Genomic DNA, 13,536 nt, shown 5'->3' on the forward strand with positions numbered 1-13,536 from the left:
CAAAGTGAAGAGAGCAGTGGTTTTTTTGCAGTTCCAGAAACTGCAGATGCAGATTAGTTTTTATCCATTTTGAGTTTTTCATACTGAAGCACACGCATTTGATGGAAATGTGGTGAAAAACTAGGACGGGGCTGGTTTTCTCTGCCCTCAGCAGCTGATTGGAAAGAGCTAGTTGTTGACTACAATGCATTGTTGAAAGTGACATCATACATACAAGTGGGTTGTGTGTTGAAGAGGGTAACGCAGTAGTCTATTGTGAAGAAAAAGACTGCTATAGAGGTTCAGATGGCAACTGGTTCTGTAATCTCTGAACATTGGTTCAATTCTACATTCAAGTGGGTAGCTTGGACATTTTGACTTTTCACATCTTTTTACATCTCCCAGGTTTTTTTTTTTAATTTCTTATCAAATTTTCATCTCTCTATTCATTATTATCTTCCTTCACTGACACGTCCAACTCCACATTTGTGTGTTTTTGTGGGTGCTCAGTGTTCGATCCAGTCCTTCCAGATGATTGTTCTCGATTAAACATGGCCTAATGCTTGCAAAATCCTAATTTTAATACTCCTGTTTGTCTGTGATGTCACTTGTGGTATTATCCTTATCGCAGGCAAAGTCTATGCGTGTGAGCATGCAAGATCTTAGTGCTCTGAGGTGACTCTTTCATGTTACTTATAAGGGTTTCGGTTGTCGTGGTAATTCTTGGGTTTTGTTTTCAGACTCTACTTTGTTTCCCACCTACTGTAAAGCACCAGAATTTCTCTCTTTGTGATCTTGAGGTTGAGAGCGGTAATTTATTGCAACACTGGATAAGCTGAGTCAGTTCATCTGCAGTATTACAGACAAAAAGGGCAATACTCAAAACCGTGAATCACAAGTAAAAGTCATAAAGGCTTTACTTACATCAGGTTAGGTCGGGAACAGGCAGGCAGAGGCACATCAAAAGAGACGAAGAGCAGACGAGCAAAAATCTGATCCAGGCAAAGGTCAGAACCAGGCAGGAAAGTAAAATCCTGCACAGGAATGTCAAGGTATATTAATAGAGGATACTGTCTGTTACCTAAGGAGATAAAGAAGAAAAAAAACGGGGGGGGGGGACTAGTTTCGGCTGTGAGGGTGCACAGGAAGGTCAGGTTTTGTACATGAAACATGAGGCATTTTTGGACCGATGGTGTTTTCTGCATTTCTTATATTCTGAAGGACACTTCACCTTTGTTTTTGTAGATATGCATATATCGGTGAAGTAAAACCTTTTTGGTGCCAATAACTTCATTTGGAGAGCCATTTTTTTTTTCAAATAAATTTCCCATTTTGATGTTGAGTAGAGTCATTGGGAATACAAAGCACAGGGAGCTTGAGCAACTTCCATGTAAACAATAAGCCTTTAAAGGATCACGTTTATTATTACAATTTTTCATGTGTTAAGATTTTCATCAAGGTTATTATCTTCCATCACCCCCCGTCTTATGTTTCCTCCTCAGTCACACCCATTGCCTTCACGTCTTCACTGTTTCCATAAACTTCCTTGCTCTGCCTACAGCACACCTTTTCCCTACATACCTATCCTCCCTCGACTTCCTTAACTGAACCACCTTTCCCACCAAACTGTCCAAATAAAGTGTCCATCATCTTGAGTTTCTAAACCCACAAAAAGTTAATGAAAAAAAAACGTTATTTTTGTCGTGAACAGAAGTGAAGACCAAATACCCAAAGTCTCTTCTCAAATCAAATCACAGGAAGTTGAGTAGTTCTAAATAGCATCAAAATGATTCCGTTTGGACAAAAGCTATTGAAGTAATTGGAGCGCAGATGGGATCCCTGGGATCTGTCAGAGGAGGACACGAGTACAAGTCGGCATGTGTCAATTTGGCCCGTCGTTTTCCGTCTGAACTCTCAGGTGGAAAATAGAAGCTGTGTTCAAACATGACGACGTGGGGGACGGCATAGCCGGTGAACTAGAAGCGGCAGGAGGAGGACTAATGCCTTTTGGGATGGCGTGTGTGCACTGGTACAGTGAGAGGATCTACCTGATCCTCTGCAGTCTGTGCATCAAGAAGTCAGTTATCCATAGCATCAGCTGGTGTTTGACGTGAAAACAGGACAGCAGTTCGTCTGCCAGAATATGAGGTTGTGAGTGTGCCGAGTGTTGGGGGAGAATTTGGCAAACATCAGCCTGGCAGCTGCCTTCAGTCTCTCCAAATCACTGTGAATTCTCTGGACCAGCAGTCATCGTCCTCTTTGTGAGGCAGCCTGTGCTACCACCCAAAAGCTTAACCAAATTAGCCCAGTCAGCTCCAGGCTCTGTTCCCCTCTTGAATTCCTTTAAGGTTTTTTGTTTTTTTGTTTTTTTGTTTTTTAAACTCAAAAGCCATAAATACATTGAACTGACATAAGAGACTGCATTTACTCTTCACTTTTAATTCCAAAGTGCAGAGTTGGAGTCTTTGGTGTAGTCGAGGAAATTAAAACATTTTCCACTTCGCTTACAGGTTGCATCACAGTCGAAGCGGCATTAGCTGTCAGACGGTGTTTCCAGTACAAAACTTTGTGTGTGTGGCAGACTCGGAGGCAGAGCAAGAAAAAGGAAGGAAAAAAAAAAAGGCCTTCCTGATAGAGCCATCACTCAACCCTTTGGCAGTGATATCTTGTTTTCCTCTCAGAGTGGGCTCGATGTATCTGTGCCCCTTACGTGTTATTGCCAAGTTGAGGCATTGGTTGTAGATCACTGTGAATACTGTGAAGCGTAGGGCACAGCGGCACGCTGAATGACAGCGGCAAAGCATATTGGAAGAAGCTATTGGTCTATGGTCTATCCTGGGAGCATGTAGATGAACAATAACCTCTCTGCAGTGGCCACACGATGTAAATTGTCAGATTGTAGAGAATGCAAAACAAAACAACCTACAGCATCAACACCAGCAACCCTTTTTTTTTATCAAGGCACCTCTCACGTGGTACCATGAGGGGTTGACTCTTTCCCATTTGTGTGCTCACTCCAAGCTGCTGAGCCACAGGGGCGTCCTGCAGTAGCTATAGACCTTGCCTGGTGTTGCACTTTGTGATCTATATTCAGCAATTTCGAGAGCAAAGACAATGTTATGCTGCTCCAAGAGACAGTTAAGTGCTTGTGTTTCCCTTAGAGCCACATGTCCCACCACCAGCCTGAGGTTAAATCACACCACAGTTTCCTTTCTGTCTGCAGCAAATACTGCTGCAACTGCTAAATAAAAAATGAAAATTTGAAAAGCGAGCGGACTGCTTACTAAAGGCGTATAATACATTGTGAAACCCTCACTAATGCAGATGTGTTTATGTATCAGGTATTGGTTTCAGCCGCATTGAGCTGTCACAATGGTAAGCATTAATATAATACCTGATCTATTAGCAAATGAGTCATTACTTGGAGGGCCGTGGCTTTGGTTGACAGCTACGTGTTTGTGCATTCTTGTTCCCATCTATCATTGTCTGGCTGTGCATTCACGTCTATGTTTTGCATCCATCCAAACACAAACACACCATGTCAATGCTCCGTGTGCAAAACAAATTGGAGCACTCTGTACAAGAAAAGCTTGCCTAGGGGCTAGTCATTTTGAAATTAAAAGCATGCCTCTTTGTTCAGTCTCAGTTCCAGGAATCAAGGGGAGAATGCGAATGTGTCACACGGAGGGGAGAGGAACACTGAGCAAGTGCTGTGATTTTCACAGCCGGGGAATCACATAGACTCTTTTATCTGCTTCCCTCGATCAGGAGACATCCGGCAGGAAAGGTAGGAGGATTAGATTAGCCAGTGAGAGGGAGAGAAAAAGGGAGAGTGGGTTCTCTAATCCTGATGGGGTTTTCAGAGGTGCACCCATCGCTGTGGAGAAACACGCGGTGTGCAGCGTGGGGAGTTTGGGTTTCGGGAGACGAGGATGTGGGATGGTTTGCCTCGCTAAACCCTTCACACTTGCATGAAAGAGGTTCCAGCAAACTAGGGGATTAGTCAGAGTGTAATTACACTTGTGGGCCTCAGAAGAAGCAAAACGTCCGCCGACTGGAACACACCTCAGAGGGGCAGAGGAAGAAGGGAGTAATGCCTGTTAATGTGTTGCCAGTGTTTTCTCAGTGAATTCTTCAAATGAGTTCGCAGGCATCCGTGAACACCATCATCTGAGATCAAAGTGGTATTTATAGGGCCGGTGCAGACTGGCTTGATCATCATGATATATCTCCAGCCTGTTAACTTGAAGTGAGATATCTATTCCACTGATGTTTGAGTCTTTGGATGGCGCTGGCATAGTGAATACTTGTCAATCGCTGTTACTTCACAGCTATAAGACCCCGGTTCTATTCCAACCGCAAGGATATTCTTTTGCCCCTTTAACAGTATCTTCCAAGTTGCTCAAAATATAACATGTGATTGATGCACATTTTTATTGTATTTTTAAATCTTTTGATGTTTTTTGATGTTTTATTTATCAGAGGTTAAAAAAGTGGAGCTATTCACTTCAGGTACAGAGGTCATTGCCATAATATTGGACCTTTGATGCATGGCACTACAATTTTAAGAATGTAGAAATTATAGAAATGCCTTAGCTTTGAGTTGTCCATTGAATTATGAGAGAGCTGGTTGTGAAGATGTTTCAGCTCTTGATTACACATCGTGAGAATGGTATTAATCTCTAAGCTGTTGGAGATTTGCACTGTGGGAGACGTTGCTACAAGTTGTCCCTCAGCTCAGCCCAGCCAGATCTCCAGAGCCTTGTCCCCAGGAAACTCCCATAAAATTGGGATTTCTCACTTTCTAGCACAGCTGTATTTCTGCCGTTGGCCTTTGTTGGCATCAGAGAGGTTACGGTACAGTCAAGATAACTTTTGCCCAAAGTCTGCAAATTCCCACAGGACCTAAACACCTCACACTTCAAAGCATAAAGAGACAAAAATCTGGTAAACAATAACATTATTAGCTTGAATTATTTAAAAAGAAAAATAACCAGACATAATTTTTTTTTTTAATCATAAACATTGTGCGTATTTGCAAACCATCTCATGTACATACACTGTGTGTTTAAATATTAAACACTATAATGCCTCAGGAGGATTAGCTCAACAGTGGAGTAATTCTGAGAAACAGTACTGTAATACTATGGTGGAGAATGGACTGTGGGGACAAGTTCATGATCTGTTGTTTTTACACAGTTTATCTCAAATGCAACATTTTTAAGTAAGTAATGGCTTTAAGATGGTTCAAGTTTCAGAGGCAGTGAAGGATGAAAACTGGAGGCAAGACAGAAAGACAGCTCGTTTAAATGGGCTGTGCTTGTTTTGCAGACAACTGAAGGGGGAGTCGGCTGCCGTGACATGAATTTTAAATGCTTTGAATCAGATATCTCGCTGTCACCAATTAAGCATTCACTTTTCTGATGCGATTTGTTTAGTTATTCTGTTTGAGTCTGATGATGTTGTTTTTCATTCTGAACTCCAGGTCCTCGCGGTGAAGCCCCGCAGCATGGCCAGTCGGGGACGCTGCCCCACTTCCTGGAGGAGCCCGTCGATGCCTACATTGTCAAGAGTAACCCCATCAAGCTGCGGTGTCAAGCTCGACCCGCGCTCCAGATTTTCTTCAAGTGCAACGGTGAATGGGTCCACCAGAGCCAGCACATGTCTCAGGAGCACACCGACCTCAACACAGGTAATGGCTCCAGTTCATTTCTGTGGCTACATAATGTATGAGTACCTGACAAGGAGGGTCTGAGGTTTGTCAAACTTTCAAACTTGTTTTAAAAGCATGCTTCGGGTTTGGTAATGTGTTCATGTCATGCAGGTTGAAAACCATTTTTATTTAAATAATTTGACCCCAAAATTCAAGACTTTTAGCGTAAATGGTTCCAGACCTGATCCCATCTTCCGATCTTCTCAGATAAACAAATGTCTGAGAAGTTGGAGTGAAATGTTAGTAGTTAAGGGTTTGGTATAGGAAAGTAGCAGTTTTGGTTGAAGTTGTAATAAGGAGAAACTGAATGTGTACATGAATGTATGTACTGACACAATTTTTGTTAAATAAAACCAAACTGCATAATAATACATCAGCGATGTCTAGAGTTGCACAGTTATGGATCAAAAAGTAGCCTCAAGCATAAATGCAAACTGGGCAGTTTAACAGCAGTGGTGTCAGAATTGAATTGAATTGAATTGACATACTCTATTCATTCTTAATCCCAGAGGGAAATTCTTGGAAAGAAAAAGTTAAAACAAAGCGAAACGCGAGAACAAAAATTTGAGCCAATGCAGCATGCTGGACGCATCTTTCACACGTGCACTGCCAGAGGGTAACATCTGAGTAGGTGTTACTTTCTGACCTCTTCCCCTCCTCAATAAACACATAAAAATATGAATAATATCACTTTTTCTCATTTCTTGAATTCACCCCATTTTCATTTTAATTGATCATTTTCTCTTCTGTTTTTAATGATATTTTAATTTCACATTTATCACCTGACTTAATCTTTTTCAATCTTTTTTTATTGCTTTTCACACTTTTATGTGTTAGGACCCATACACAAAGTAAAAAAAAAAAAAAAAAAAAAAACGCGTAATGCAACAGCTATAAGAGTTTTTGGGAGATTACATTGTATTTTGCACCAGAAGGTTTCATTAAAATTGGCTTTGTGTTGAGATCGTAGTCATCTTCGGTAGTAATTGTTTGGTCACTTTCATTGCATACACTCTGTGCCACAGTATAGAAAAACTTTAAAGTTTAGATTTAAAGGTTATTATGGTATTATTTCACCAGTCCCGCCCACTCAAAATGACATTGGGTTGTATTTGACTCCTGAACGAAAATGTCTTCCACACCACTGATCTAAGTAAATATTGGAATCAGTGGCTTTAACTTAAATGAATGTTGGAAATTTTGAGAAACACATTTGATCCCAGTACATCAAATATAAACCAGTGCAATGCTTAAAATATGACGTTAATCTATAAACCACTTCCTTATTCAACAGCGGGTCAGTCATTTTGCAACTTGGGGGTCATCTAAACTTCTTGAAACATTGAAGAAATGTCTGTCCTTTCAGACCTTTTCCTGTCATTTTCTGTTACAAAAACACAGCAGGGACTGAAGTCTTGAGAATGAACTTTGCTAGTGGCGCTCTGTGACAGTGCCTGCGGCTACGTCCAACCCCATAAATATATTTGCGTCTCCACTTTGCTACTGTGTGTCACATTTGATTTGAACTGAAATGACAACTGTTAGAGCATGAAAGGCGCCAACTTGTTCAATTTCAGGATTTGGCTCCCAACTTGGAGTTGTGTCTTTTACTGACGCAATGAGCTGAAATTCAGTTGTTGTTGTAACTTCAAAATGAATCCAGTCGAACCACAAAGAAAATTTCCCTTTTTCTAATACTCCCGCTTGTTTCGGTTGCATCATCTCACGATGGGCATTAAATTTCTCACGAGTTCATTGATGTTTGTACAGCAAATTGAACAGCGTCATTACTCAAAGTCACACCCCGTCCCCCATAATATTCTTGTAATACATTTAAATGGATCCTGAAGCATACTTTGCAAAAAGTTGCTTTTAAAACCAGGCAGTGGAATGACTTGGATTTATAGTTCTGCAGTATTCATGTGTGCAGTGATAAACATATCAGCAACACTTTTTTTTTTGTTTGTTTGTCAGATGCAGATGACGGCAAGCTGTTTATAGGCCTGCTTTCGCGGCTATTAGTACAACAGTGTTGGTGCTTCACTTAACGGGAAGCACCAAGTGATATCTCCTTCCAGAGTTAACAATGGACCCCTAAATTTTTACTGCCTCCAGTCTGGATTCATAGCTCCCCTCCCATCTGGCTCCTTATCACCACTCATATCTGCTCCAGTGGGACAGTCAGACGAACAGGATGTACAGAAGGGAGAAGATTGACTGAGAGAATGAAAGCCGGAAAGTAGAGCACCTCATAAAGCAGAAAAGCTCAGTCCAGAATGTAGTCGGGACGTGTCCCCCCCCCCCCCCCCCCCCCCCACCCCCACCGACAGGATGCATCTGAATTTCAAGACTTTTACAAGTCTGTGCTGACCTTGGCTGAGGCGGCTCAGAAACTGAACAGTTGACATTGTTTTCCTAAACACCAAGATGAATTGTCACGCGGCGGAAGTTCTCAATTAAGTTTTGTGTGTTGAATCCTGTCTGTTAACACCTCACTCTGCTGTTACATCGTCAGCACTCCAAGTCGACAGTCTCACAGACAGTCGCGCGCCTCTCAGAAAGTTTTAATTAAGGCAATAAAGTAGTTGTGCAGAGAGACTCGTGGAAACTTTATAATTACCTCAATCCTCTTCATTGAAGATAACTATGATTTTGGTATTATTTGTATTTAGGCCGTCCTCCTTGCCAGATATTTAAAAAAAAACTAACTTTAGAAGTCATCAGAAAATATGGAATTTTCAGCTAAAATTTAAGTTTATCATTATTCCTCTTCTGGGTTTTTTTTTTGTTTTCAAATTATTTAAAATCACAGAGAAACTTCACAATACTAAATGTGCGGGTTTTATTTTTTTTGGTATATTATTCGATGAAGGATTTCTATAAATTTGTCTCATACTGTTCACACTCCAAACAATTGAAAGAGTAAATCTGGTCTCCACGAAAAGGAGAAGCAACAGCAGACGTGAGTCAAGAGGTTCTCGTGTTCTCTTCTCTTGCTTTTTCATTGTTTTGCGGAGTCAGAAAAAGTTAAAACATGTTACACATACACATGAAATACAGTACATTCATGTTTCTATAGATTGTGAGAACTTAAGAAATGCAAACGTGAGAAAGAAAAAGACATGCACTGAACTCGCAGGCTAATCTGAGGTGAGGCACAGTGAAGCTCCTTGTTGTTTGGATACGAAATAGACACGTTTTGGCAAATTTGATGATAAAAAAAAATGATGTGAATCGTACATAAAATGTACAGTGACTGGAAACACCATTTGTTGTATTTTATTGGAGTTGGAGCAGGAAAATCTCACATAAACATCTTACTACACATGCAAGCACACAGGAAACATCAGCATCAGTGTTGCCAGGTGCATAATTTAGTGCAGCTCAGGTAGCGATGGCTTTTACTTTATCACACCACAAGACAGCAGCCTCTTCATCAGCTCATTGTCTACATTCACACTTTGAGGAAAAAAAACAGCAACAAAAAAACAAGCAAGATGAACATATAAGCATGGATCAGCCTTCACATTAAATGCAAAAACACACATAAATTAAAATTTGAAATATCTGGTGAGTCTTACTGATATTTGTTCTGGATGATACCTCAAAATCACGATAGAAGAAAATGTCCCCGAATGTTTGCCAGTTTCAGTGTATTTCTTTAAAGAAGGGCGGACCTGGCCATCTTTGACAACCCACACTTGGACGTGACTGCACACCTCCCTCTGAAAGCAGTCGATGGCTTGAAATACTCAAATGATCATATCTGCATGGATCATTTGGATACAGTGGAGAAGTCCTTTGGCGCATGTCATAACATCCGGGGCCAAATAAGATATTCTACATCCATCGGTTCGATCATTAACTGAGCGGCAATGCAAAAAGCTTCTTTTCCTGTGATGCTGACTGTTTTCATTTTTCAGACATCACTCTATTAAATGCTTATTTTGTTCAGTTAAATCGTAAATGGGTTTTGAAGCAAAAATGGAGAAAGTGTTGTCTGGTAGCCGTACTGGCCATCACTTTCTGGCTTTCCAGTACTTTCTAGTGAGGTTGGGTTGAACAAAAAAAGTTCTAATGTGAAAAAATAATGACTTCTAATTCTGCATTTTTCTCTGTTCAGTGGAAAACCTTAATGTGCGGACTAAAATGTTGCTATTGATCATTGCTACTGGCTGGAAAGTATATGACTATTGCTAAAGCAGCTCAAGGCCAATTCAGAGGCAGCTTTTCTTTTCCATTACATGGATTAACTACATAAATCATTTTGGTATTCACGTGTGGCTTTGGCTAATTGCAAAATGCACTATTGTGTATTTTATGGAGGTAACAACTCCATGTTAACAATGAAGGTACAATCTTATCATTTTGCTCCATGTTAGCTGTTAAGTTTTAATGCCCAAATGTCACAAAATAGAAAGCATGAGGCTGAAAACAAGCTGAATGATTTCAGTGTCACCATTGGTTAATTTTCACGTTGTGATGTGATTTAGTGCGCCACCCTTTTCTACCGATGTGACCTTGGAAGCCGAAGTTAGTGAGAAATTAAACACAGCACGCTCCCTAAAGAAAACAAGCATGTGGTTTTGTAATTACAGAACCTGCAGCCACCGTAGTTTCATTCATCCCCTGGCTTCATTGAAGACAATAGAATTCCAACATCATGCGTTTTTAAGTTTCATATCGTCAAAAAATTGTATTTCACTGGAAAAAATAACCCCATAACTGCAAAACTACCAGCTTATTTTGGGGGTTTTAGGACTCATTGTTGTGCCTCTGTGCTGTTCTTTGACTGCACATTGTCTTTTATGGTGTGAAATGACAGCTCCTCTTTTAAGAGAGACGTTTTGACACACTTGGAAAATATCACGCGTTTTCTTCTCCTTGTCTTTTCTTCCTTTTGTTTACCGTCTCTCATTTATCCTCCATCTCTGCCTTGCCTCCTGCCCACTTTTTTTCCCCTCCATTTTTATTTTCATCCTAACACATGCACACAAACAAACATCACCTTAAAGCTCAAGTGCATGCGGTGTGTTTGGCCTGCATGGTGATGTGTGGCTGCTCAGGTGTGCTTCAGTATTCTGCGGTTGGGAGTGCAGAGGATTTCTTTGAACCTGACCTGGGATTTAGAGAGCGTTTCTCAACAGTGTCTGTCAGTGGTGTCCGTGTTGCACGCAGGCAGAGGCGGGCAGGCGAGCCACATGTTGAGAAAATGAACATCTTGCCTCTGTTGAGACACTTCTAGCTGTCCATCCAGCTTCGTCTGTAGGAGGCAGTTGAACAACTATATCTCAGTACAAGCTATTATAGTCTGACTCAGGTGGTAGAATGGCCCCTGGGTTCAGCAGCACGCAGGGGGCTGTAGCTATTAAAGCGGTAAGCTGTGAATTAAATGCAGACAGACTCAACAACACATGCCCGGACACTGTTTGACCACAGGGTTTAAGGCAGTGGACAGACACCGTGTATATCCAGAGGCAGCTAACTCAGCTAGGGGGAAATATTTAACCACTGTGCTGTTTATTCTCAGATTTGGCCGAAGTCGGGCTCTGCCTTCCAGGGGACAGAGCGGCAAATGAGTGTAGAAACGTATCCAAGACGACATCCGTTGCAGCTTATGTGAAAAAGCATCTGCTTCCATAAATATGAGAAACTGTGGCAGGGTATATATAACTTGTTTCAGCCGGATGAATCATCTTGTGTTTCCCCAATTTGTAAGATGTGTAGCAGTGGAAAATATGTTTTTCCATCATGTCACAGCTAAATATTTCATACCTGTAATTCATCTTCTCTGAGAGCTAATCCTGACTCACTTGAGTGAGCGCGAGCTTTGTTTGTTTCCTGGGCTTCTAAAAATTGTATTCAACATGCACTGGAGTGTCTTTATTTGGTTTCAAATACAGAGTTCTTGAATATACCTTAAACCCATGTAAACATGCAGAATTACATGTTTTTACATTTTTAGTAAGCTGGCAGCAGAAAAATAATGAGATGATAAAAATGACATTTCAGCATTTGCAGTTTGTCCCACATTTGAAAAAAATATATATATATCTAATTTCACTCAAATGTTAGTGAATGAAAAAAAAGAGAAAATGTACAAAACTAGGCCTCAAATGTATGAAAAAAGAATAATACTGATCTAAAAAAAATTTATTGGGTAATGTCTGCGAATAATGCTTAATGCAAGAATGGATTTGCACATTTGGAACCAAAACTAAATTCAAACCATTGTTTTTAAAGAAAATTTGGTTCATGACAGTTGTGATGAAATCAGATTTTCTACATTAAAAATTTATTTTAGAATATCAAACAGAAGTGGACTAATCGTTTAGCTTCCTGCAAAATAAAGCATTTCTTCACCCTTTTAGGTGTATTTTGTGCATAAAAATCCCCACAGATGAAAAACTCAAAAAAGAATACAATTATTGAATAAAAAAAAGACAACGTATTACATTCTAACCTGTGCTTAGTCTTAGGATCAAACACATGTCAGCCATGACTGTGCCAGATGTCTGCAAAATTGAAAGTTAATAAATCTGGAATGAGTCGCATTTTGCACTTAAAACAGGTTGCTCATGTCATTACTGGTAAAAAGTTAGTAAAACTACACAGTGCAAGTGGGAATTCTGTTATGTACCATCTGTGACATGCAGATCCATTCATGGAATGAAGCTGCAGGTTGCTCACAAACTTTAAAATGCAGTCGATGTTGGAGCTAGAAAGTGTTAAAACCGACTATAAACTTGAGTCATTCACTCCTGCATTTTTATTTAACATGGCAGCATGAGAGGGGGTGCAGACGGGGCGTATTTGTCTTACTGCGATGTGTTTTCACAGTTAAAGCCGACACAGGCTTTAACTTTAAAATAACCTCAACGGTGAGGATAAGCAAGTTAAAGAAGTGAAGATATGTGTGGAAATGTTGAGTTGCAGCACAAAAGATGACCTTGTGCATTGAACAGCTGCTTCTGTGCGAAACTGCATCGATGAAGCTGAATGTAACTTTACTCTTAAATCCATTTTTCTGAAGCAGCAAAAAATAGTCTGATCAAAAGTAATATTTAATGACGTTTTCCTGACTTGAGGTTGATTGTGTTGAGATTTGCCATTGTGCTGTCCGACTCACTACAATGAAGAGCCTGTACAATGAATTGTCAGTATGGTTCATTTATTTTAATGTAAGAAGAGAGTCCATGGCTCCCATCTTAAAAGTTGAAGGTAAAAGAGTTTTCCCTCATAGTACCTTGAACACAAGTCAGGATTCAAAGAGTAAATCTATAATTTTCTCCTTTCATTTTTAACCTCAAATGCTTTGTTTATTGCCATTCTGCGGTCATAAATGATAATACTCAGAGTAATGCTTCAGGACTTCAATTTATTTTACCTCCGAGTGGAAGAAATGTTTTTGAGAGACTGAATAGCTGACATCAAAGCCGTTTCTCTTTATTGGAGATCGTTTGACTGTTTCGCCTTTTGCTGCAGCTTTTTATGTGGGAGTGAGATGTTTTCTCCCCCATTTTTTTTTTTTATTTTTTTATTTTGTTTGAGATTAAACCGTGAGGGTGAGTGTGAGGTTCACTCCCAAAATTTCAGAGCATCTAATGACATCAACAGCGGGGGGTCCAATGCGAAGAGAGGAAACGTGTTGGCTCGATGAACATTTCACACTGGATCCATTCGTGCGTGACGCACTTGGGGAATGCAAGTCGTACGAGGCCAAATGTTTCTCAGGTATTCCAGAAAATGTGCTTATTTGCTCTCGTGCAATAAGAAGAACCAAATGTGAGCTGGATGGAAACAAATGAGATATCAAATGTTTTGTAGTAAAATTCTGATGCGAT

The 13,536-nt window shown here is 40.3% G+C and overlaps 1 protein-coding gene across 1 annotated transcript in view; it reads left to right on the forward strand.

Annotated features, from left to right (window-relative positions):
* The window catches only part of LOC308140061 (netrin receptor UNC5D-like), a gene marked incomplete at both ends in the record, with an annotated part of 187,675 nt that overhangs the window by 101,525 nt on the left and 72,614 nt on the right, over positions 1–13,536 (forward strand). The window contains one exon of the mRNA XM_080509720.1: positions 5,465–5,671. Coding sequence (XP_080365846.1) covers positions 5,465–5,671 — 207 coding nt within the window. The remainder of the gene's footprint in view (positions 1–5,464; positions 5,672–13,536) is intronic.

Source organism: Blennius ocellaris, assembly GCF_963422515.1.
Source record: "Blennius ocellaris genome assembly, chromosome: 15".
Classification (NCBI taxonomy): domain Eukaryota; kingdom Metazoa; phylum Chordata; class Actinopteri; order Blenniiformes; family Blenniidae; genus Blennius; species Blennius ocellaris.